At 52.9% G+C, this 25,990-nt stretch overlaps 2 protein-coding genes and 1 non-coding gene across 3 annotated transcripts in view; 1 reads left to right on the forward strand and 2 right to left on the reverse strand.

Moving 5' to 3' along the window:
* Positions 1-2,313: 2,313 nt before the first annotated feature.
* MORF4L1 (mortality factor 4 like 1) lies at positions 2,314-18,155 on the reverse strand. The gene is made up of 13 exons (XM_050309557.1): positions 18,030-18,155; positions 16,315-16,361; positions 14,107-14,174; positions 11,874-11,960; positions 11,634-11,714; positions 9,557-9,619; positions 7,397-7,422; positions 6,768-6,856; positions 6,562-6,663; positions 6,008-6,096; positions 4,809-4,981; positions 4,417-4,501; positions 2,314-2,969 (listed from the first exon to the last, which is right to left on the reverse strand). Exons 1-13 carry the CDS (start codon positions 18,067-18,069, stop codon positions 2,885-2,887), a joined length of 1,035 nt encoding a protein of 344 aa, XP_050165514.1. The 5' UTR covers positions 18,070-18,155; the 3' UTR covers positions 2,314-2,884.
* Positions 18,156-18,330: 175 nt separating this feature from the next.
* Positions 18,331-18,403, reverse strand: TRNAK-CUU (transfer RNA lysine (anticodon CUU)). Its single transcript has one exon. It is a non-coding gene; the product is annotated as a tRNA-Lys (tRNA).
* Positions 18,404-19,020: 617 nt separating this feature from the next.
* Positions 19,021-25,990, forward strand: part of ADAMTS7 (ADAM metallopeptidase with thrombospondin type 1 motif 7) — a gene marked incomplete at its 5' end in the record, with an annotated part of 32,417 nt that continues 25,447 nt past the window's right edge. Inside the window, 6 exons of the mRNA XM_050309752.1 lie at positions 19,021-19,078; positions 19,756-20,105; positions 21,123-21,294; positions 23,041-23,237; positions 24,272-24,355; positions 24,949-25,073. Coding sequence (XP_050165709.1) covers positions 19,021-19,078; positions 19,756-20,105; positions 21,123-21,294; positions 23,041-23,237; positions 24,272-24,355; positions 24,949-25,073 — 986 coding nt within the window. The remainder of the gene's footprint in view (positions 19,079-19,755; positions 20,106-21,122; positions 21,295-23,040; positions 23,238-24,271; positions 24,356-24,948; positions 25,074-25,990) is intronic.

The raw sequence follows: 25,990 nt of genomic DNA on the forward strand, positions 1-25,990 counted from the left end.
TGTGCTCCCACCCCAGCACAGAGCCCGGGAGGGCACGGGCTGCTCCCCGCACATCCCAGAGCCCCACGGCCACGTGCAGGACACAGCAGAGGGGACAGCAGGGCAGGGTTTCTGGGGGAGCACTCACCTGCACGGATGCCATGGCCCAGCCTGGGCAGGGATCACTCTGCTTCTCCCCGTCCGGGGATGGGGAGCAGGGCCGAGCCAGCCGAGCTCCGGCCCCGGGGACGGAGGAGCGTTGGGATCACCCCTGGCACAAACACTGCTCGGCCAGGCAGGCTCTAAATGGCAGCAGGAAAGCAGGGCGAGGATGGACCCAGCCCTCCACACCCCCCAGCACAGGAAATCACCCTCAGATGGGAACAGAGGAAGGAAAAAGGCGACCCAGCTCGGGGGGCAGGGGGCAAAGCTGGGATGCTGACACTGCACAGCACCGCCCTCCAGCCAGGACCACCCCGGGGGGACAGCCCATCACCTCTGCCCAGCCACCACCTCCAAACAAAACATTTCCCACCTATAAATACACCTTCTGCAGGAGGAGCTCGGCCAGCCCAGGGCACCCACAGACTCCCAGTTCCCCATCCACCTCTCCAGAGATACACAAACCAGACACACAGACACTGGCACAGCTCCAGGCACTCCATCCCATGCCCGGCTCAAGAGCCTTGGCCGAGGAAGGGATGAGTCCCCACCATGATCCAGCCCTGGAGCTGTGAGGGACAGGCCACGCTCGTCCTGCAGCACTGGGAGCAGAAGGAGCTTTGATGCCTCAGGTACAAGGCAGGTGTTGTAACCCCTCACCTTGCAGAGACACAGCCTGAACTTCAACAGGGCTTTACCTGTGAGCTTGGCATGGCATGGTGAGCTGACAGGTCTTTTCCAACCTAAAGGACTCTGAAATTGCTGCCTCAGTCCATCAGGGCACAGTTCACCCTCCCCAGGAGCTGGAAGGAGCAGAGGCTTCCCAGCTTGGAGGGGCACCACAGCACAGGCACATCCTCTCCCTGGGGAGGCCGAGCACCACAGGAGCAAAGCCCTGGATCCAAAGTCCTGCATCCAGAACACCCCTTGGCTGGGGAGGCAGGGACAGGACTGAGCCTCCCACTCCCTGCTCACCTCCCTTCCCTGCCTGTGGACAGCCTGGAAAACAGAGCAGGTGGTGCCTCCTGAGCTCAGCAGAGGAGCAGCAGAGCAGGGAAGGAGGCTCAGCAGGTCCCTCCATGGGAGGGGAACGTGGCTGTGGCCCCCCCAGGGTACAGGCCTTGCCTGGGGGCTGTGGGCTGGCACCACCCCCAGCTCCTGCTCCCACTCTCACTCTGGCTGTCCTGCTCCTGATTTTCCAGCGGGACACCAGGGAGCTTCCCACATAATAACAGGATCCCCAGAACATCCATCCAGGTCTCAGTACAAACACTGTTCTCTGAACACAAGCACTGACAGCAAAAGGTTGTTTTCCCTTTTGGGGCAGCTGGCAAAGGATAAATCCATTGTTCAGCCCAGAGCACAGCTCTGGGTAACACGGTGAGCAGTAGCTGATTAACCTAATGAATGTGTGAAAGAGCAGACAGTGACTGGAACACCCCCAGGAGCCAGAGGAGCACCCACCTGCCCAGGGCTCCAGGGCTGCTCCCTCCCAGCCACAGCCCCCTTCCCTCCTCTGCCTGCCCTGGGCAGGATTTCTGGCAGGAACCCACCTCGGAAGCGCCGCGGCAGCTCCCAGCCCTGCCTCAGTTTCCATGGCAACTTCCCCTCCCATCAGTGCTCAGTATTGTTCTTTTTCCATTCAGCAACAGATCCTGCTGCTCTTTCCAACAGCTCGTTATCCTGCCGGGCCAGGCCGGCCCCGCCCCGCCCTGCACAGCTCAGGACCCGCGGGCTGGGCCTTTGTGCTGCGGGACAGGAGGGCACAGGGGCAGGGTGGGACACAGCCCCGCTGGATTCCTGTCCAGGCAATCTGCTCACACCTTCCCTCAGCCCCGTCTTCACACACAGGCAGCTCCTGGGAAGGGGCAGCCCCTGTCTGGGGACACAGGGGGTGCAGGACCCTCCTGTCTCTCAGTCCCCCCAGGAAGGGCACGATCCCACCCCACCCACACCAGACCAGCCCTTGGATCCCCAGATACTGTGATTTCCTGCAGCAACATCTGTAACTAAAACCTGGTATTTTGCCTGGAAATAGCAGCTACTCAGGCCAGAGCCAAGTCCTGCAACACCATTAACACACGTCCCCAAACCCCTCATTGCCTCGGCTCATCCTGGCCAGGACACTCGCAGGGCAGGGACTTGATACAAACACAAACATCAGAAACAACCTTTGGAATTAAAAAAGTTTATTTGCAGCTCTGTAAAACAGCTCCATGAAAGACCAACATTTCCAAACACTACAAGATGAGAACACGTTTTCCTACCGTTAGAATATTAAAAAAAAAAAAAAAAATCACAGTCCTTCAACTACCCCAAGAGAAGCGAACATTTATGGACCAAACATGGAACTTTTACCACCAGCACGTCAATGGGTTGAGTCAGACAGTCAATAGCACCAACACAGGTGACACAGCCCCAGGGGTCTGCTGGACTATGGAATAAAGCAGGTTAGTGAGGCCAGGCCTCGTTCAGAGCAGCCCTACGAGCAGGGAGTTCACACAGAGACACACCAAACAAATTCCTTTCCATCCCCCCGCCGAGACAGCGAGCCAGGAACGGCCCAGAGCTCCCGGGAGCTCCGAGCGCCCAGCGGGGACGAGAAATCCTCACAACTTTAGACGCCAGCTCCACCTCACACAACTTTGTTCACCTCATGTTTACAGGGCTGTGCAGGAGCTGTGCAGTGGGGAGGTGAAGGACAGGATGCAGAAGTGGACAGTTACAGGGATCCAGACTGGGATTACACCGCTTTCCGGTGGTACTCCGGAGGGGCCACTTCATAGTCACTGGCACTGAACAAGGCAGAGGAGTTCTTTGCTAAATACCTACAGAAATAATAAATACATTGCATTACCTTCCTGCCCAAATTCCCCACTGTTCAGAACCACGTGAGTCCTCCAGTGTTAGTCCAGACCACAGGATGGGATTTGAGCAGCACAAATCTCTCATGTAGCCACTCACACCAGCTGTGTCAGGTTAACTCCACATCTGACAGCTCAGGCCAAAAAATCAATTAAAAAACCAAAATCAATTCCAAACAAGCTGTCAAACTGCTCTGGCTCCAGGTGAAGTCAGGATTAATACGATGAAACAGCTGACATTTGAGGTTCAGGCAGCTGCAGTACATCCACTACTGCTCTACTGAAAGGAGCAGGGTCAGGGAACAGGACTCCAGGGAGTTCTGTCTGCACAAACAGGGAACCTCAGGGGCTGAGTGAACGATGGCAAAACAAGGAACAGCCAAAGATGAACGTTATGTGCCCTTAACTCTCATCAAACGGATTCAGGGATTTCTGGGCACTGGCTTCACATTTCTGCCTTTACAGCCAAAGCTCTTCAGCACCTGCATTTACCTCAGACTGACCCAAAAGACCAGGATCTACTCAAGGCTCATCCTGGATTTACTGAGGGTTTTCTTTCAACTTCCAATTGTTTATCCGATCACAGAATCCTGGAATGGTCTGGGTTGGAAGGGACCTTAAAGCTCATCTCATTTCACATTAAAGCCTTTTATTATCATTCAGGATGGAGTTCTCCTCCCAGATATCCCACAGCCACAGGGCTGCAGCACAAGCACACTAAAGCTCCAGTGACTGCCTGTCCCAGAAAAAACATCCGTAAAGTTCATCAGTTTTTAAATATTTGCTCAATTGCTGTTGAGTAACTATTGTGTAATTCAACAGCTTGCTGGAATTATCATCTGCTTTTTATAGCAACTAGAAATAAAAGTTGAAGCATTTACTTTGAAACAAGTAGCAGATTTGGGCTGTTTAGAAGGGTAGACCAACAGAATCCACAAATGGTTTGTGTTGGAAGGGACCTTAAAGCTCATCCTGTTCCACCCCCTGCTATGGGCAAGGCCACCTTCTGCTATCCCAGGTTGCTCCAAGCCCCATCCAGCCTGGCCTTGGACACTTCCAGGGATCCAGGGGCAGCCACAGCTTCTCTGGGCAACCTGTGCCAGGGCCTGCCCACCCTCCCAGGGAAGAATTCCTTCCCAATGTCCCATGTAACCCTGCCCTCTGGCAGTGGGAAGCCACCTCCCCCTTTTCCTGGCACTAGCAATAATCTCGGTGTAACAGGAGAGAATTAAACCCAGTCTTACTGTGCTCCTGTAGAGCAGTTGAAGCTTCCCTGGGATCGGACACTTCACTGGGAAGATCCCCCACACAGGCCCCAAATCCCAACAATTCACTGAAAACAGGCAGCAGTACAACAGCCTGTGCTTCCTAAACTTTGCCTTTCTTGCTGCAAGACCTTCCCAGTACTTACTTTAAGAAGTCATGCAAGTAGTTCAGCAGCAAAGCCAGGCTCTTCTCGTCCAGAGGGGTGTAGGCGAGCATGGCCCCGATCCGCACTGCTCCAAAGGAAGGGGCACTGGTTACTCACAGCAGCAGCTTCCACAGGGACTGAAGAACAGCCCAGACCTTCACAGCAGCACAGAAAAGCAGCCCAGCAAACCTACTCTGATATGTACAAGTTCAGCTAGACTGTTTAAAGCCCATTTCCACTCCAAAGCCCCCGATGGCTCTGAGCATTCCGGATATGTGGAGTAAGGAGAGAGTGAACCCACGATCCAGAGCTGCCTGTCACAGACTCAGGAGGGCAACAGACTTGTTTGAATCCTTCCAACTGCTCTTCCTCACCCCCGGGGTGGTACTCACCAAACAGCCTCAGGAGGTGTGGGGCACCATAGACCTGAGACATGGGAGCATCCGGGTGATCCGCCAGGATTTCGGCATACTGGGGCCTCTCAAACTTGTAGAGCAGCTGAGTTCCCAGCATGACGTTGAAATACTCCTTAATTCCAGCCACCACCTCGTTGACAGCGTACTCCCTGGGGACACAGAACACTGCCAGCCTTGCTCCAAGGATGAGGATCTTGTACAGGCCTTCAGATCTTCCAAGGAAATTTGTCTGGAGACCTCACAATGTACAGCCACGGGGAGTGGTGCATTTCCAGACCTCCCTTAAAAACGGGCTGTTCTGAACTCAGGATTTAGGCAGACTAAGAGCAGCCTTGTTTTTAGTCACCCACTCAGAGAGATGCACTCTTGGAGCAGCCCTTCCGAAGGAACAGGCAGGATTTCATGGACACTCCCCAGCTCTTCTCTTTTCACCCAAGTTCATCCCAACTCACAACACTTTAAAAGTACAACACTGAAGTAACAGGACTGAACTCCTGCTAGCAGAGAGGGACAGCCCTCAGTATGTCAGGCACCTGATCCCTACTTCCCAGGCCTCCTGCCATATTCCTGGTTCACCCTGCCTGCACAGGAATTAGTGACACTGAGAAGCCCAGCCCTCACTCCACCCTGCCAGCACATTCAGAACAATTACATCCAAGGGGGTTAAAACACCCTGACAAGTCAACAATCTGCCTCCTCCTGAATGGCAGAAAATTACTTCCCCTTTCTGTTCTGTCTCCCTTTCAAACAGGAAAGCTTCCTTCAGAATAAACACACCTTGTTTTGGTCAGGGCTGACTGCTGGGGTAATTACAAAGGAGTAATTAGCTCTGCTCATCTGAATGTTTTACAAGTCCTCATGCCCCTCCCTGCCCCTGTGCCTGGGAGGGAGCCCAGGAGCTCTGAGCTCACCTACCAGGCAGCTTTTTTGGGCTGTTTGTATCATCTTCCCTCAGGAAAAGGCTTGGGAAAAGGGAGAGAAGCAGATACAATACCCAGAAAGCAGAACCGCAGTCTGGAATTACCCCCTCAAGATTTCTAAACTCCTCCACCACCTCGGCCTTGGAACAGGATGCTGGACATTGGGCTGGGCCACGTTTCACAAGTTTCCTCGATTTTCCAAGTCCAACAACAACAGCAAGAGAAGTGTTTAAGGTGGGAATGGCCACAACTCACTTGTTATCAGTATTTCCTCGGGATTTTTTGTAGTTTGCATAATCCTCTAAAATGGAGTCAACATTCTTCTTGGCAGGAAGGTAGAAGAGCTGCAAAGAAGTAAAACAGAACAAATACAAGTTGCCTCATTTTTGCAGACATTTACACCTGGAAGCTGAATTGAAACCAATGCACACAAGGGCATTTCTAGACTGAAAACAGCAGGTTCATGTGTTATGTGTTATTAAAGGAACACCCCCAACTGTTTTAATGGACAGACAAAAGCCCAACCAACCTGAGCACCCTGGGCTATGGAAGGTGTCCCTGCCCATGGCAGGGAGTGGAATGAGATTGGCTTTAATGTCCCTTCCCACCCAAGCCATCCAGGATTCTACAACTATATCCATGTTTCCATTTAACTCTCGTGCTGCTCAACAGCAACCTGATGATGAACTACTGAATTAAATAAAGTCATGCCAAGAGTCACAGGTACACAAGGCACACACGTGCCCCCCAGACCAGACCATGATTTTTACAAGTGTGGGATGGCCCAAACTGTTCTCTTGCCAAGTCACCTGCTTCTGCCTGGTGATCAGGTCCCAGTCATCTACCAGCCATGGCTTCAGCTCTTCTGGGATCTTCACCTTTACTTCAACTCTGTTCATAAATGTTTCTTCCTGAGAAAGGCAAAGCCAAACTCCTTACTCCCAGGCAACAATGGTGAGCACAGCCCCCTTCCTGTTTTCTGCCCAAAGCCCTGGGGGGAATGGCAGACACTCACACTTTCCACCGTTGGATCTACTCGAGCCCTTTTCTTCCTCGGGGGCTGGGGAGTCTCACTGGTGCTGCTCCCCTCTCCAATGCCTGGAGCTGTGCAGAACACAGACTGCATCACTGACAGACACCAGGAAAGATTTACAGCAAGGATTTCAGACTCAGATTTCCCTCAGATCACCTCTTGGTTTGGCTGGGGTTTGTGCTCTGCAAGTCCCAGGTCTGTGACAGTTTACACTGCTGCACTGACACGTCCCTGCAGGTGGAGGTTCCTGCACTGAATCCACACCAAGGTGTCACTGTCTGTAATATTCTCTAGCACAATGTTTGGGCCCAGCAGCTCAGCTCTGCAGCTGTGCCCCACCTCCAGCTCAGTAAGAAAACATAAGTCTGACTTATGAGGTTATTTCCTCAGATCCATGGAGATCTCACTTTGCTTTTCATCTGCAAGAGGTCAAACTCCTGACAGACTGAAACAGATTTTGTGCAGAGCAGATTTTGTGCCCTCCTGGGCAGGGAGGGACCCAGGAGTGCAGGAGGGACAGCACAAGGGAGCAGCAAGTGACAGACTGAAGGTCTTTCCAGCTAAGAATCCTTCACTGAGGGGATCCACTTACATACAAAATACATACTTACTTTTCTGCTTGTTCTTTTTTGTTTTCCTGCAAAAAGAACACAAAGTATTGCAAATATCAAGAGAGTGGTACTTAAGGAAGCCAAAGTAGAAAGCCAGAACAATTGTCCACCAAGTTCAGCACAAGGAGCAGATACTCAGGGGCCTGGGGAGTGTTTGGATAAGAACACAGGAAAGAAATATCAGCTAAGACTTCCCTTCACAGTTATAGTACTACAGTATTTTTCATGTAACAGGTTACAATTCACCTTTTCTTTGGATGCTTTGTCCTTCCCAAGTGCTCCTGGAGAACTACACTAGATTTGTAGATGTTTTATTTCTGTATTTCAAACAGAATATGGGACAAGGAAACAGAAGTGCTGGGAATTACCAGATAAATCTCAAGTCAACTGAATCAAGTTCCAGTAAAATATTGGAAAACCCCCAGTTTTACCACTACAGAGGCAGAGGGAAGTTTCAGTAGCACTTTGTGTACTTGCTACCCATTTTCATAAAGTTTTAACTAGAGTACTACTAGTCATGTCTCAATTATCTCCCTGCTAACAGCAGGCCAGTTCAACTGCTCAAAAACCAGTTTGTGTGGACAAAACTCATTACCCAGTACAAGATTATTTCCTTGCAAATTCACCACTACCTCAAGTGGCTCGTTTGCAGGCTCTGAGCTGGGTTTATCTGGGCCAGGAACCAGGCAGAATCCCCAGGAAGGGCTGAAGATACAAAGAGTAAGGGCTGTTTGGTTTTGTTTTCTAAACTTCATGTCAAACGAGCACTAGGCTGAAACTGGGGGCAGAATAAAGCTCCTCTCTCCAGGAAGAAGGAGCAGTGGTCAAGTGAAGTCACTGATAGTGGACTGGTGCATTGAAGAGAAAGGCTTTTCTTCCAAACCTAAAGTAAACAGGGAGGAACAGGGAGTTCTTCCCAGAATTAAAATCACAAGATAAAAATTATGTTAAGCATTAGAACAGAAGCAGAGTTTTAACCACTGGAACAGGGGGGCAATATAATATAAATAACATAAAGTCCTTATCAAGCATAAAGCTGAACAGCACCATGCAGGTGCCTCATGCTGCAGGTAACCCTTTCCTGCAAGGACAAGTGGAATGCAGGTCCTGAAGGGGCACAAGAGATCAAACCCACCTAGGATGGGTTAAACACATCCTTTAGTGCCACTTCACAACCACATGGGAACAGAAGCCCCAAACTTGCACTGCCTCCTCTTTCCACAGCCCAGCTGTGCACTCCCCTGTTTCTTCTCCCTTCACTGCCATTTGTCACTGAACTGGACAACAAATCTGAAAAGCACCACGGAAGCCTCAAAGAAGCTTCTGTGGAAAGAATTTTAATTAAAAGCTTGAACAGAGGTGGGAGGTGCTGAAGGCCTCACAGATCAAACTAAGAGGGGGAAGGTGGTGGGGGGATCACAACAATAAAAGGTGAAGCCTGAAGAACTGAGCAGTCTTTTCCCCAAGACAAGATGAAAAACACCAAAAAGCCCCAAAGCAGCAGACATTAAAATGACAGGAGTCATCCTCCTCCTTCCTCACCTCTTCAAAAAGAGAACAGGCTGCCAGAAGATGATGGGGAGGCCAGAAGTCCAAAGGGTTCAGAAGTTACTGGATAAATATAAGACAGTCCCACACAGGGACATTAAGCCATCACATGGACACAGCCTCCAGCTCTGAGGTCCCTCAGTCACAGAGAGCTGGAAGCACAGGGGTGTCTGGGGAGAGCATCTCTGGCCTGACTCACTGGTTCCCTCTGAGCACACGTTCCTGGTGGCCAGAGAGGAGGAGGGGAAGGAACCTCCAGCCTGAGCCGGTCCCAGAGCTGCCCCAGCCCTGCACAACCAGCAGGGTTTGGATGGTGGTTGGCATTTGGAAGGCCTGGAGTGCCTGGGAGAGCCACCAGCTGTGCCAAGGGAGCAGGGGATGCCCCGAGCCAGGCAGAGAACACGCCTGGGCATGTTCAGGTCAACAACAAGACTTGTATTAGCAGAAAAAACAACTAATGCTGGTTTTAAATAAACCCACCACCAAACCAATCCACTGCTGCCAAACATACAATACCCAGCTGAGGACTCAGAGAGTCTCTACAAGAAGTGCAGGGAAGCAAAGAGGTTTGGAGTGCAGGACATGTGTGGTGTGACAGCCCCCCTCACTCACCGTGTGGAGATGGCAGGGGTCTCCAGACAGCAAACAGTGTGGGCTCCATCCCGGCGGAAAAACCTGTGGGTAAGAGGCAGTGTCAGGCCTGGTGTTCAGCCTTCCAGCAGCTCCAGGCATTTCCTCCCCCTCTGCTGGGAGCAGCACAGAGGGAAGCACTGCAGGTGCCGTTGACCAGAGATGAGCTGCAAGATCACTGCAACAACACGGGACCTGTTCTAACCCACCTCCCCCAGGCCAGGCTGCTGCTCCAGCAACAGCTTTCCCTCTCCCCCTTCACAACTCAAAATCCATCACCAAAGAATCAGCTTTTACAGTCAGTGAAACACCAGTTTCAGAGAACTACCTTATGTCTGCCTTGCCCTGCTGGAGACAAGCACAGGAGCTCAGGACAGTGGTGGCAGCAGAAAGCCAAGCCAGGCCCTTTCCAAAGCTTGTTTCAACCAGGAATGAAGGTAGAGCTGGTTAATGTGCTTTAAGCTTCACAGGGGCTTAAAACAAAGTCATTTTTGCCGCTGGGTCTCCCTTGGACGCAACATCAGGTGTGGGTGAGAGGACTTAGGCCAGCTCTGACTTTAGGCCCAGGATAACACTTAGTGTTTACTCAGCCAGAAACAGCTCCCCCTGCTCTCAGCCTGAGCTCCTGGGGGACTCAAGCTGGACCCTGCTCTGCAGTTACCACTGCCATGCTCTCTGTGGTGCAAACCACTCACTGACAACTGAGTCACCCCTGCCCCTGCCCAACTCACACCTGGGATTACTCACCTGGGAGACAACGCCAGTGTGACAGCCCCTTAAGCAGCCAAATTAGCAATGGTCATCATTTAGACCTGGTTTGATTAGATTTTAATGACAATCATTATCAACTATCTACACAGAGAGGTGGGTTGGGTTTTTTCACCTCCAGGAGGAGACAAGCAGTGCCTGGGCCCTGTCAGAGGTTGGTGCTGAGCTGACAGAGCACAGCCTGACCTGGTGCTGGAGCCCCTTGGAGGCCCAGCAGAGCACAGGGGAGCACCCCCAGCTCTGGGGATCAGCCAGATCCACTGGCTCCCCACTCCAGACACCAGCAGACAACTACAGCCTGGGCTAGGCTTTGACTAATCCCAAAGTGGAACTGCTTCAGCAGCCAGAGCAAAAACCAGCTCACTGACCCCACTGCTGCTGCCCTTCTCAAAGCAGGGATTCACGGTTCGTGACAAAGCTGCCCACAAATGACACGTGAAATCTCAGGCTGCTGCCAAATCCACTTCTGAAGAACTGACGCCGTTTCAGCAGCTTCCCCATGAACACCAGAATCATAAACGGAGTCAGGAATTCAAAACATCCCATTAGTAATGACCATATTTAAGTGAATAATTAAGTGAAGCACTGCCCCAAACAGAGGAGTTTGGTGACAAATGAGCAGAGCAGCAGAGCTGCACTGACTGTGTGAGAATCTACCACGACACCTCTTCTGAAAACCAAAAGGATGCAGTGAAAAATCTGACAGTTACACCCTCAAATTAATTTTTCCAATAAATGTCTGAGCTTGCTTCTGGTCTGTTAAGATGCAAACCCACTTTTAATAGACTATGGGGTTAGTTTTGTCCAAACCAGCCAAACAGACTCTTTAAATGCAGTTTTGATGATTCTGCAGTGAGAAGGCATTGTAAGGATTTTATACCCAAGTGCTTGCAGAGCCTGGAACAAGTGGGAAGTTCTGTATGGAAACTGATTTCACTGAGAGACACAAGACTTATCAGGAACCACCACTTTTTGAGTGTCAGGTCACCAACTCAGGAGGAACAGAGTGCAAAAAATGTAGGATGTGTTTACTCAGTGTTCTCATTCAGTCCTGAACTCTTCACCATCTAAAGGCAGTTTAATAAAATGCTTCAACAAAGGCCTTTTTGACATCATGTAACACAGCTCTTGCATGGGCTGTGTCACAAGAAATGGAATTTAACCTGCAGAGCCATTCTAAGAAAAATCCTGCAGATCAAGAGTAAAACAGAGAAGCAAAGGTTTAAGAGCTGTTTGGGGTGGGGGCTTGGGGGTTGTTTTGTGTGTTTTTTTTAAATAAAAACCTTCTTACACTTCAACATTCTTCTGCTGCAGACCAGAAGTTTTCTTGCCTGGAGCAGCTCCTCTCATCTTCCCCTCTGCATATTGTTCCCTTCAAAAAGAGGAAATTCATAAATGAGACTTTAATGGAAAACAAGCTTGGTTTTGTTTGTTTGTTTTTTTAACTCACTAACTTCCCTTGATATGTAGCTGTTGGATGGAAGCTCTTAAATATATTTTCTGAGAAGGATTTTCTACCAAAGTTACTCACTGGTTGGCCTTTTGAAGTTCTTTTTGTTTCTGCAGGTTGGTATCCACGTATTTGAGCACTCTGCTTTCTGGAACCCATTCATCCCAGCTGCAAGAAAGCCAAAATACCAGATGATCACTCAAAAACTTCAAGAACAACTGCACTCTACCCACAACAGTCAATTCAAAGCTTCGCAGAATTTGGGACTAAACTGCTTTTGTGTCAAGTCATGGACTGGCACAACTCAAGGTGGAAGTCACCAAACACATTCCCCACTGACTGCAGCTGGAATGGTTTTCCTAGGGAAGTGTAACCCTCAGGCACTTCCAAAGAATTTCCCAAACTTGAAGATGGGCAATTCAGGAGGGAGAGGACTGACTTTAACTCAAAAGAAGCATCACAGGAAAAAAATAAAATATTCCATGCTTACTGAATTATGGGACACCTGCAGCCATAATATATTAAGAAGCAAGTTTCCTTTATCTATTCCAACATTTTTATAGGTTAACAAATTCAGCAATAAGATCTTACTGTAAGGAGAAGAGCTCTGATTTCTGTCTGTGAAGGAAACCAAGATGGAATGAATATTTGAAGAATCTGAACAATTTAAGAGAAGAGGTGTTGGGGAAATCGCCATTACGAGCAGCAGTTCCACTCTGACCAAGAGTGGATCACCTGAGCAATCTGACAGTTTATTTCAAAGAAAACACATTAAAAGTGGCCAGGATATTCTGAAGTTAAAGCTCTTTCTATGGAGTTCTGTGTCATTTCCCAACAGGTGCCAGTCTTGGAGCATGGAGTGGTCAAACCAATCTTGCTACAGGCACACCAGGGCTTCAGAGTGTGAAGGCAAGACAAGCTCAGCATCCAGAAATCACAGAAAAACCACTCCAGCTGTACCCAAAGCTGCTGCTTTTTGGGTAGTGCTTTGGTAGCCATTTAATTACCTCCCTCCTGCCTGTGGAGCTGCAGGGGACCTTCAGGAAGTGCTGTGTAACCAGGTGACACACGGCTCTGGATGGGGAGGAAACCTTTTTGTGCCCTGACTGTTGATGTTGGCAAAAAGATTGGGAAGTCAAGCAATTAGCAAAGGCCCATAAAAGAACCCCAAATGAGGGGGTCACAGAGCCCCAGCTCCCTGGCTCTTGCAGCACTGCCACTTTTAATGTTGCTAATGGGGAGCCTGAAGGCAAAGAAAGGCAGCACAAGCAAGAAAAGCGGGATCGGGACAGCAGTTCCGGCCCCTCCCTCGGGATGAACCAGGGGAGGAAGGACCAGATGTTTGCTGCCTCATCAACAGACAGCAGCCACACGAGCTGGTTGTGCTCCTGGGGCTGGTCCCTGCCCTCTGGCTGCAGGGTGAGCAGCTGCAATTAAAGTTACACAGAAAACACCACGTTCAGCTTTGAGTCCCATCAGTGAGATCAGGATTGCTGTGACAGAGTCTTCAGCACTGAAACAAAACCAAAGCAAACAGGAAGCTGCTCCCTGAGACTCCCAAGGCTGAGGAGCTGAAGCTTTTCATCACTCAGGCAAAACTCCACTTTTCCTAAGTTCAAACTGAGTGGCAGAACATAAATCAAAACCAAACAGTGTATCAATACAGCAGTCTCCTGGAAGTTTGCACCCTTAATGGCCTCATCATTGATTTCACAGAGTCACCTTCCATTTTCAGCAACCCTCACCCAGAATCCTGCTGCTTCTGCAGGAGGGAAAAGGATCTCCAAGTTTGCTTTGTGAAGGGAGGCTGGAACTGAAGCACAGGCTACACCTGCCCCCATGAAGGGCTCAGCCAGCCCTCCCCTGCTGAACACAGCCCTCAGCAGGCTGTGCTTCCCCAAAATCTGCTGCCAAACGTGGTATAAAAGTCAAGTGCAGGGGATCTGAGTGCAGTTTTGCTCTACCTCTGTAGGAGTTGCCTATTCTACCAGCACGTAACAAGGACGTTTTCACAGCAGACACTTCTGCCAGGGAGGAATTACAGTGAGTGTTTTCCAGCCTGAACAAAGAGAATGCTACAGAGTATTCCCATCACTTCCCTGACACCCCAGGCTCTGCAGGAGATGGTTAGTTTGGCAATGTTTTCCTCGTGTTACTATAAATCATCAGCTCGGGTATAAAATCATTTAGGTTGGTCTCAGGGCACCTCCCCACACCAGGGACATTGGCAGTTGATCCACCCAGCTCACACTCAAACAAAGCTTTCTCCTCTGAAGGGAAAAGAAATTCTGCTTTCGTTTTGTGCAGTACTTACTTTTTATTCCAACCACTGTAATGGATAAAGTATTTCACTTGCTTGTCCTTTATGGCAACCTTCACACACTGGAAGAGAGAGGAAAGGTCAGTCAGCCCCAAAGACAACAAGGAGACTGGAATGAGTTTTGCTTTTTTAGCTTCCAGTTTAAGCAAAGAGATTTCCATGCAAGCCCCTGGAGTCCTGGCAGCTGTTCCACAGCAGGCACTGCTCTCCAACCCACATCACTGCCTAGTGATGGACTGGGAAGGGCAAAGCAGAGCTCTCCAGAGGGATTCCTTCCCTCAGGAGCGGGACCAGAACCTTTGAGGATGCCCCAGGAGTAGCCAAGAAGCCACTTCCCTGCTCCAGGTGAGCCAAAGCCTTTCCATTAGAAGACTGGCCTATGGATACAGCTCAAGCAACCACAGCCACATTAACAACCCAGCCAGGGACAGGCCTCTTCCTGAAAAAACAGCCCGGAACAGAAAGTACATAACCCCAGCTAGGTCAGTTCTGTGCTCACCACAGGTCCCTGAACTTCCTGGCTATGCAAATTAAATCCACCACCTTCAGCACTTCACCCACAGAGTCACAGTCCTGTTCTGGAGATGCTGAGATACAGGTGCCACTCACCAGTGACAGAACAAGGGAGCTGTAAAACAGGAACAATGACCCTCTGTGGCTCCAGCTTTTAGTTCCTCTTTAAGGATTTTTTCCCCCATTGAAGTCAGAACTACTCACAGAACTTATAACTGCTATTTTCCTGCCATACTGAATCACCCTAAGTGTTATATAGTGTTCTGCCATACAACATTTTCTCAAGAACACAGTGTGATGTACCCTTTTTAATTAAAAAAACCCTGCCAACGGAGAGGAACATCATATTCCAGTAACCACCTCCAAAATGCCACATATGGAGCTTAAACTCAGGCTCAGCAGACTTGCACCTGGGAGTGAGGTTATGCTGCTCCTGCTGGAGCCAGGACTGCACCAGTGGCTCCTTCTGACAGCCTGAAGTCAAACCCAGCCAAACACAGACCGTGCCTGTCTCCACTTGTCCTGAAGAACACAAAAGGGCTGAGCACAAAGCAAAAGGTGACTCAAGTGTATTTCTGTAGCAAAATATTTTCCTTGGTGGAGGTCAGAAGTGTTTTCAGTGACTGTCATTTAACTCTGCACTGCAGAGGTGTGCAAACAGTTCCTGTTTGCCACAGCTCCTCACGCTCCTCTAACACAAACAACAAGTGCTTCCCTGACCATCCTGCTGAGGGACACCCGGGACGGGGGCAGGAACAGAACCACCCATGAACTCAGAGTCACTGAGGAAAAACAGATCAAAGGAACAGGAAGAAAGCAAAGGTTATTATTAATTACTACATACAGAGCGCCTTTTAGAATTAAACCCTGCTAAGTAAATGAATTGTAATTGTAAAATGTTTTAAGTTCATTCTGCCAGGACAGGAACTCAGAAGGATCCACTCCTATGTAAACAGCCAGCCAAAAGCTTCTTGCCAGCTGGGAAATCCCTTCCAGCCCCAGGCTGGCAGAGCCAGACCCTGCTGAAATCCCACTCTGGATAAAGAAGAGGGACACAGCAGGAGAACACCAAGTGCTTGCCTGTCACCACCCCTCTGAAGCTGCCCCATCAGCTAACATTCACTGACACTAAACCCTCATGGATTTAAATCCCTGTTTGAGGTGCCCCAGGAATTTCTGCAAGTCCTCTAACCCAGAGAGAGCTACAGGAGCCCTTTTGTCCATTTCAGCAGGCAAATCCAGAGCTGTACCTCCAGCAGACCCGAGGCAGCGGGGTTACCCTCCAGATCACAGAGCTGCAATGCAGGTTTGTGTGGTTAAAGAGGCAGAACTGGGAATCAGAACTGGGAATGCCACTTCCTTTATGGCTGCAATCCAGCAGCTCCAAGTCCTGCAGGTGCAAATGCATCCCAGTGTTCTGGGAACACGGCTCTATGGGATATTCCAACATGTGAAACCACCAGCCTTTGGGAGTTCACCAGGATAACTGGGCAGCACCACTGGGTTTCTTGAAACTTCTCAATAACATAAAGCTGCAGGATTTAAAATCTCATACATCATCAGGTTTTCATTAATTTTTCACTTCAGTCCTTGATCCCACCTAGCAAGGCACAGCAGGGAAACTAAACCAGTTCCTTATTTTCCTGGGGGCAGTGAGAACCACCTGCAGCAATGAGCTGCCACACTTACCTTTGCTTCATAAAGGAGAGGTCCATGGAAACAAAGCACTCGCTCACCTGGAAGAAAGGTCCAGATAAACATCTCAGAACACCACAGTGCCATTAACATGTGTCACCCAGGCCAGCAGCACACACACCATGTCAGGCCTGCCCAGAGAGTGGCAGGGCAGCTGGTGACTTCAGCAGGAACTGCCACCAAAACTGACATCCCTGCCCCTCCATCGACACTCCCACATCCCACTGCAAGGCTGGCACACGCAGCTCCCTCTCAAAGCCTGCAGTTCCAGCTGCAGACCCCAGAACACTCGGGCTCCATCCAGCCCACTGGTATTCCCAGTGCAGTGCAGTCAGGAAGAGACACACCCCCACACTTCCCCATCCGATGTGTGGGATGGAGCAGTGCTGGGTCTGGGGAACAGCAACAAAACTGTTCACTTTGAGGGGTTTCTGTAGGATGAGACTGTCCTTCAGCCTGGTGTTCTTCTCCTCAATGGCAAGGCCTTACTCTGTGGTTACACTGCAGGAATTTCAGTGTACTCAGCACAGGATACCTGAGCCCAGATGTTTCCTTCTGGAAGCTGCAGTGCCTCACATTTTTGGGGAGATGAGCTGCAATGTGAGAGATGAGCTGCAGAACTACAAAATGCTTCTGCGTATCAAGAAAGCAAAAGATTTAGAAAGGTTCTCACAGAAGTGCCCGTTTTGATACATGACACAGTCAGTACTTTTATTTAAAGAAAGCAAACGTCAGTATAACTATGGCTGACAATCAGAGGTGACACTATTTCCCTCCTGTGTCACAGTGCTTGCAAGTACTGGTGGAAACACCACTCTATTTCAGTTGTTGCCCAATGTTTTCTGGGTGAGATGTCCATGGCTACTGCGAAATACTTATTTTTAAAATCACACAAATGTGTTTGGCATTCTTTGTTTCCATGATAACCTGGCAGGCTCTCTCTCCCTCACTGCAGCCTCTCCTGTGAATCCACACACTGCAGCGACACAGCCACACCTATTCCTGATCCCAAAGGCCACCCCATCCCATCCCACCCCTGCCAAGGGCAGGGACACCTCCCACTATCCCAGGTTGCTCCAAGCCCCGTCCAGCCTGGCCTTGGACACTTCCAGGGATGGGGCAGCCCCCTTCCTGTATTACTATTTTTACTTCTCTTAGTTATATCACTACCAACCACAATCACTACCTAGAAATCGAAATACACGCAGAAAAAGCCTGACAAGAAGCCCGATTCACCCTCGTTCCCCTAAAACCCCGGCGCTTCGTGGCAAACATGGATTCCAGCAGGGCTGCCTCCAGCCCTGCACCGAGCTCCCTCTCGGGGAAACGGAAACCTTCCAAATGCACGAAAATCCCCCCCGACAGCCCATGGACATTCCAACAGGCTCAGCCAGGGAAGGTCCGGGCCGATCGCTGGCACTGAAGGGACCGATGGCAATGCCAGCACCAGCGGGGGGGAAGGGCCCGCGCCTCGCCGGGGCGAGACAGGAGGCGCAGGGAGGGACAAAGACTGCGGGGATTCGGCTTTCCCACGAATTCCCGCATCTCTAGGGCTGAGCAGCGCGGGGTTAGAGCCGGATCACCCCCAAAGCACGAGCGCTGGGCGCAAATCGCCGCAGTGGGCACCGACCCGCAACAGGGACCGACCTGCGGCCCCGCGGCCCCCCCGGCCCCTCGCAGGGCCCCCCGCCCGCTCCCCTCACACTCACCCTCCTGGAATTTGGGCTTGGGATCCTGCTTGGGCGCCATTTATAAGGGCCGGTCCCTGCTCCGCCCGCTCCCCGCGGGGCCTCAGCGCCCGCGCCGCATCCCGGCCCGGCCCCGCCGCGCAGCCGCGCCCCGGGCATGGCGGGACATGGAGTCCGGGCCATCCCCGCCCCGCCGCGCGCCGTGCGGGGCGCAGCACCGCGCCGGGGTGCACTGCGGGCCGCCGGGACCGTGAGCTGCGAGACAGGGGAAAAATAATGAGGAGGAAAAAAAAGGAAAAGGTAAGAGGAAAAAAAATCAATGCGCCCAACGTGGGGCTCGAACCCACGACCCTGGGATTAAGAGTCCCATGCTCTACCGACTGAGCTAGCCGGGCGCTGCGATCACCGGGCCACGTCCTCGGCACTCGGCACCGCCCCGCGCGCCCCGCGCTGCGGCCGCCAGGGGGCACGCGTGGCCCCTCCTAATTTGTATATGACGTCACCACCTAATTAAACACACATTCCCTCTCGAGGCCGGCGGGCAGACGCGGCCCTCCCGGGAAAGTTGTGGGCCGTGGGGGCCGCGAGCGGCCACCGGAGGGGTATTTAATGGCACCAAGTTACGGCGTGTTTGCGCTCCCGGTTCGTTTAAACCTGAGAGGCAGCGAGAGGTAGCCCTGTCCGGGGGGGACATGGCGGCATCGTCCGAGCACTCTTTGCCATTTTTCAACGAAAATGTTTCCTTTTCCACCGCAATCCCCGCAGCGGAGCGCGCTGGGAGCACCGCCAGGGGGCGCCCTCGGGCCGCGCCGAGCGCCGGCAGCGCGCGCTGCCCGCCCGGAGATCGGAGCCACGCCCCGATTTGAATATCTCCGCCTCGTGCTCAGAGCCACGCCCCCGATACCCATAGCCCCGCCCCCCGCCGCCCCTGCCGGCGGGAGCCCCCAGCGCCGCAGCCATGGCGGCCCCGGCCGGGCTCCTGCCCCTCCTGCCCCTGCTGCCCCTGCTACCCCTCCTGCCCCTCCTGCCCGGCCTGCCGCTGGCCGCGGCCGCAGGGACCGCGGGGACAGGTCCGCGCGGGGACCGCGGGAGGGGCGCGCGGGGGATGCGCGGGGATGGATGCGGGATGTCCGCGGGGATGCGCGGGGCGCTCCGCGGGGCCGTAGCCGGGCACCCCGGTGCCCCCCGCCGCTGCAGCCCCTTCCCCGGCGGGCCGGGCAGGGTCGGACCCGGCTGCCCGCGGCATTCCCGGTGCCCCCCGGCTCCTCCCGCTTCTCCCGGTGCGCCCGGCCGGGGAGGCTCCGGGGCGCTCAGTGCCCGGGGGTCGCTTTGCCCCCGGAGACGGCGTGCGAACACCGTTTCCTAGCTGGGATTTGACTTTTTGCGGGTTATTTTGGTGTTTGGTTGGTGGTTTTTTTGCTGGCGGCTGGAGTTTAGCAGCGGGAGTGTGTGCGTGGAAACCGGGACTAGCCCGGGCAGAGCGGAGCTCCGGAGCTGCCCGATCCCCCCGTCCCTCCCCGCCCGGTCCCTGACCCTGACCTTAACCCTGTCCCACGGCACACCCCAGCCCGGACCTCCCGAGGTGGGGTCCCTGCTCTTCCCTGCTCCGTGCCGTCCCAGCGGGCACCAGTGACCTGATCCAACCGGAGTTTGGGTTCCTGCCGCGAGAGTTCATCCAGCGGAAGGGAGGGGTGGGAGAGGACAGGTGAGGAGCCCTGCAGGTAACCCCTGCACCCCCTCTCCCCAGAGCCGCCCCCGCCGCCCCCTGGCAGCGACATCGTCCATCCCATCAAGGTTGACGAGAGCGGATCCTTCTTGTCCTACGACCTGACTCACCGAGCCCTTCACCGGAGGTCTCCTGCCTCCAGGAGCAAGTTCCCTGCCTTCTACGAGCTGCATTACAGAGGACAACCCCTGAAATTCAACCTGAGCCTCAACAGGAACCTCCTGGCCCCGGGGTTTGTCAGCGAGAGGCGCTTCGGGGGCATCGCCGGAGCCAAGATCCAGCCCCGCACCTCCAACCCCTGCCACATGATCGGGGAGGTTCGGAGCCGGGCAGAGGGAGGGCTGGCCGCCCTCAGCACCTGCGATGGCCTGGTAAGTACAGCCCTGATCCGTAAGGATCCTGAATCCACAAGGAAATAGTAGTAGCTAAGTCCCCCTTTGTGCTGAAAGTGATGGCAAAACTCCTGGCAGCAGCAGGGTCAGGATCCCAGCACGTAGGGCTGATGTGGCCACAGATGAGCTGACTGTAAATTTCCCATGGATTCCAGTGGTTTGGGAACTCTCTGGGGCTGTGCTTCCCTATTTGTGTCCAAATTCCCAAAGACAGCAGTTCTCTGCCTTCTAGTTCATAAATGTGTGGTTGTGAGGAGCACAATGAGGGGCTTGGAGCTGGAGGTGTTAATGCCAGCACAGCTCCTGGGGACTGAAACTACTCCCTGTTTCCTGAACTCTCCCCTGCCTTATTCCACTGTAGATGTTTCCAAAGGCGACAGTGTGGAAGAGCAGCAGTTTTGGGGGAAGGGTACCATGTAACTGGTGATGTGCAGATCCCCGTTCCTGAGGGGGCTGTGGGATGACAGGGACTCTGGGGTTGAGAACCTCACTGTGTCCCCAGCACGGGCACAGGACAGAGGGAGGGATCACCAGCAGTGCCTGTGCCGGTGTCTCCCAGTTTGGAGGGATGGCAACTCCATGGGATCCTTGGTCTGCTTCTGCTCTCAGGTGGGGGCTGTGGTTGCTTTTTGAGCTTTCTGTGTTTGAATAAATGGCTTTCCACTGCCAGAGAGCAGGGTTAGATGGGACATTGGGAAGGAATTCTTCCCTGTGAGGGTGGGCAGGCCCTGGCACAGGTTGCCCAGAGAAGCTGTGGCTGCCCCTGGATCCCTGGAAGTGTCCAGGGCCAGGTTGGATGGGACTTGGAGCAACCTGGGCTGGGGAAGGTGTCCCTGCCCATGGCAGGGGGTGGCACTGGGTGAGCTTTGAGGTCCCTTCCCTCCCAAGCCATTCCAGGATTCTGTGATTCCAATGGTCACTCCCACTCCCAGGTCCTTCAGTCTGATCCTGTGCCAGTGCAGGTGCCCTCACAGTGCCCCTTGTCTCTCCTGCCAGAAGGGCGTGTTTCGGCTCCTGAACGAGGACTATTTCATCGAGCCCGTGTCCAGCAGCCCCCGGGAGGAGGGGGCAGCTCAGCCCCACAGGATATACAAGCGCCAGGCCCCCCAGGACGGGGCAGAGCGGGGCAGGAGCCCCCCAGCCCCACGGGACACCTGTGGCGTGCCAGGTACTGCCCCTTCCTCTGTTAATCTGGCAATGTTGGTGCCACCAGTGACTCGGTGTGTGCTGAACCTCAGCGTGTGCCTCTCGCTCTCATCCTCTCCCAGCCCTGCTGCAAGCAGGGAGATGATGTGGTGGCTGAACATTTGCTTTCATTCTCTTGAAAACTTCAGTTTAAACCTGCTGGGGCATTGGACTTTGGGAGTGAAACCCCTTGGTTTGCTATTTCCTAGAGCTCTCTGCTTTCAGAAACTGGGGTGTTTTTTGCTATGATCAGGTTATCTTCAGGCATTCTGATAATCTAAATTAATTACTTAATCTTTGGTAATAATCTTAACGGCTTTTTCAAGTCTTTGAGGTCTATTCTGGACTCAAGTCTATTCTTGACTTTGAAGTGTATTCTTGAAAATTCATTCCTCTGGGTGTGCTATGGCCCGTGTGTAACTCATGTGGATCTCCCCTGCAGTCAGGGCTAGCAGGGTGGATGTGCTGGGCGTGCCCTGGGAAGGAATCCCAAAGTCTGTAGGATTGTGGTGACTGCCACCCTTCCACCCTGCCCTGATGCACTGCAGGTTTGCTTTGCAAAGCACCACAACAGCCAGATGGTGTTGGGCTGCTGGGTGGTGTTCAGCTTCTGTCAATACGTGGTACAGCCTGTGTGCACAGCTGGGCAAGTGTTTGAGGGGCATCATCCCAAAGGAAAATGCCACAAAGGAGCCCCCCTGGGCACCCTCTGCTCTGCAGTACCCTCACGTCCCGGCTGGAAGCTCAGCAGCCAAGGACACAATGGAAACGAGCTCCAAGGAAGCCGCTGCGATTAAACTGTCACAGTGGTATTAGCAATTCATCAAATTATCCAGATAGTTGGGATTTTTCAGGCTGGGGGATCAAACACCCTTTCACAGCTAACGTACAGTATAGTCCATAAAATATACAAGGCCATTGTTAGGGGAGCGAGGCTGAGCCTCCCAAACTGGTCGTGAAAGCGATTCCCACTGTGTGGGATGAGTTTGTAAAGCCTTCACCCAGCTTGGGGCTGACCCTGACCTTGATCTTGGAGCAGCGTCACAGGGAAAGTCTCCGCTGGAGAATTCCCAGTTGCTGGTGTGCGTGAGGAGCTCTCCTCCGCCTCCGGCCTCTCCTCAGCCCGCTGCGCATTCCCGTTGTTTCTCCTTGGGAAGGAGCAGAGTTCAGTCTCCGTGTGCCTGAGGAAATCTCTGGGCTGTCCTGCAAGGTCTCGGCTTGCCCAGGGCACTGATGGCTGTGGGACTTGGCTCAAGACTTCAGTCCAGCTTTGGGGGCACAGAATTTATCCTGTTGGGAACTGTGCCTCCCTGAAAAATACAGATCTGGGATGAGAATCCAAAGTGTTGAGCCTGGGGGTTGTTTCTCAGGTTGTTTCTCAAGCATCTCTGCAGAGTTGCCTGTAAATTCCTGTACAGTACAAACCCTAAAACTCTGCTCTGGGAGGCTCCCTATTCCTTGTGGAATATTGCAAGCCCCGTTCCAGTCAAAGATATTACTTCAAATATTTGTTTGTTTTTCTGTTGTGCTCATGTGCAGCAGACTGAGGTCAGAGTCTTTTGGAACACAGAGCACAGCAAAATGCACATAAGTCATGGGTCTGAGTGTGGAGTCTTCTCCCCACCAAGGGTTATTCCTTTGAATTAAACAAAAAAAAAAAGATATTTTATCAAGGTTGCAGACATTTCATCAAGAAAAAAAGACCTTTTTTTCCCCTCTAATCCCTCAGAATCTCAGGAAAGCCTGGAGCGGTCTGAGCGGCGCAGGGAAAGGTGGGAGCAGAAGCAGCACAGGAGGAGAAGGATTCGGCAGCGCTCCATCAGCAGGGAGAAGTGGGTGGAGACGCTGGTGGTGGCAGACACCAAGATGGTGGAGTTCCACGGCAGGGAGAACATCGAGAAGTACGTGCTGACCGTGATGAACATGGTGAGTCCTGCGAGACGTGGAGTCATGGAATGGCTGGGCTTGGAAGGGACCTCAAAGCTCACCCAGTCCTGTCCCCTGTGGACAGGAACACCTTCCACCAGACGGGGTTGCTCCAAGCCCCATCCATCCTGGCCTTGGACACTTCCAGGGGTGGGGCAGCCACAGCTTCTCTGGGTAGAAGACCCCATGGGTTGCCAGGACTCATCCCTGGTGGGACCTCAGCAAACCCCTCACCACCCCCCTTGGCTTTGCTGCCCTGCTCAGTGCTCTGAGCCCCCGGGAGGACGGGTGGGTGGCAGCAAAGCCGAGGCCAAAACCTCTGTGCAGGCGGGAGCAGCTCAGCCAGCACCATTTCCTGTGGGGCTGGAGGGCTTTCCCTTCTGCCTCCCTCCATGGATGGGTGATGTGGCCTCCCAGGGAGGTCCCCAAAGGGAGACATGCTCCAGGGAAGGGAGGTGGTGGGTGCCAGAGCTGGCACTATCTGGGTTACCAGGAGAGATGGGAACAGCTTTTCTGGGAAGGAGCACCAGACTGTGGTGGGAATGTGGGGGAGTCTGCTGGTGCCACAGAGGAAGTAGATAGGTCAGGGTGAGTTGGTTCAGCCTGTTCCCTCTTCTACTCTCTTTACATTCCAGAAGAGAGCTTTGACTGATGCCAGGAAAGGGTGGGATTGGGCAGAGGACCTCAGGTAACATCCCTGGATTTCTGGGGGGTGGTGAAGGCACCCAGAGAGCACGGAATTCCTTTGAGATGTTAAACACATCTATTAGTGAGAGCAGAGGGGTTCCCCGGGCGTTTCTGGGTGAGTTCCAGCGTCTACACAGATCATATCGAGTGTAAATGGAAAGCATCGCAGGCCTCAGTCCAGGCCCGTGTCTGTTCTTGTCCTGATTTGGGGAATTCCCCGAGATGTTGTCAGCAGCCTGCAGCAGCTTCCCCTGGAGCTCGTGTTCCTGCAGAGGGATGTGCCAGCAGCCGTGTCCCGGGCTGGGCTGTGTCCTGAGCTGTGTTCCCTTGGCATTGCCGTGTCACAGGTGGCAGGGCTGTTCCACCACGCCAGCATCGGGAACCCCATCAACATCGCCATAGTGCGGCTCATCCTGCTGGAGCACGAGGAGGTGAGAGCAAAACAGGGTGACTCAGCCCGTCCTGGCAGCCAGGCTGGGATGCACTGGGAGCTGGCCTGGGAAGCCAGGCTCCCTCCTGGGCTGTCTGCATGGCCTGCAGGAGTTTGTGTAAGAGAAATCCAGTGTTTGCGTCCTCGTCTTGGCCGGTGGAGTCAGTGTGGTCAGAGGAGCTGCTGAGTCTGATTTTTAGGATGATTTCTGATAACTCAGCATGGATGTGGGAGCAGAGGGCTGTGGGTCGCTGGGTGGTCGTGTCCCAGCTGCAGTGGTGGCTCTGAGGCCACTCGGATGGGCTCCCAGCTGCGTCCTTCACCCCCAGCCAGGACGGGATATTTCCCTCCAGTGTTTCTTAACCCCCATTACTGGATGATTTCATGTTTTGCTTGAATCACAGATGAAAAGAAAGCAGGAAAAGGACTTTCTTCCCACCCAGCCAGCAGCCTATAAACATGGAGCAGTTCCATTTGGATGGCAGTCTCTGCCGATTCCACTCCCATGTGTCTGAGATCAGACCTCTCCCCTCTCCCCCCCCAAAACCCAAACAGCTCCAGCAGTGATATGACAGCAGGCTTCTTGTCTTTCAGGAGGACCTGAAGATCTCCCACCATGCAGACAACACCTTGAAAAGCTTTTGCAAGTGGCAGAAGAGCATCAACGTGAAAGGAGATTCCCATCCCCTGCACCACGATGTGGCCGTCCTGCTCACCAGGTATCGCGTCCTCCCGATTCGCTGCTGTGGGGGCTACTCTGTCAGGAAGAGACTGCCCTGGCTGCAGGCAGAGGGGCAGGCAGAGGAACAGGCAGGGGGAGCTGGTGAGATCTCACTCTCCACACCAGAGCCCTGCCTGGACACCTGCACCTAAGATGTGTAATGTGAAATCTGGAGATATCTGGGTCCCAAGGGCTGGAACTGTGCTGGGAGGTGTCCCTGGAATGAGAGGAGCTTTAAGATGTGCCTTCCGACCCAAACCGTTCCAGGACTCTGTGGTTCTATGGGCTGGTCTCAAAGCTCAGGTTTCCAGCTGAAGTTTCCAAACCAGGTTTTCTCCGTGGCCCTCTTGCCGAGCCCCAGAGCGGCTGGATCCTCCCAGGAGCTGTACACAGGGATTAACTCTCCTTTTTTCCCTGGAGGCTGGGTTTGGCAGAGGAGCTTCTGGGAAGCCCCTGACCTCCCACAGAGCAAACAGGAATTGGCTGTGGCCAAGTTTATACACCTTACAGTCAAGCCCTGCTCTGAGGGTTTCAGGCTGCTGAAAGGATTGCCTTGGCTTCTGGCAGCATTGTGGTGGTTTGGGTGATGATTCACAACCCCAGCAGCTTTATCTTCTCTGGGAAGTTGCTTTGTAGCAGAAATGAGGCGCTTCAGGCCTTGTACTTAATGGAGTTGTTCCTCCTGGGTGGTTGGAGCTGCCCTGGACCACAGCACCCCTGGGCTGTGCTTCCCCATAGGAATTGCTTTATTATTCCCAGCATCAGTTTTATTTATACAATGGAATAAACGTAGCCAGCAGTTCCCATTAATCATGCTTACTAATGAGCTGGGGATATGGGGAGAGGAAAGGGGAAAGGCAAGGTCGTAAATGTTTCCATTGTGGACGATGTTGGATGGCTCCGTTCTCACTTCTG

The sequence above is a fragment of the Myiozetetes cayanensis genome, unplaced genomic scaffold (assembly GCF_022539395.1).
Source record: "Myiozetetes cayanensis isolate MyiCay16 unplaced genomic scaffold, myiCay2020 scf14, whole genome shotgun sequence".
Classification (NCBI taxonomy): domain Eukaryota; kingdom Metazoa; phylum Chordata; class Aves; order Passeriformes; family Tyrannidae; genus Myiozetetes; species Myiozetetes cayanensis.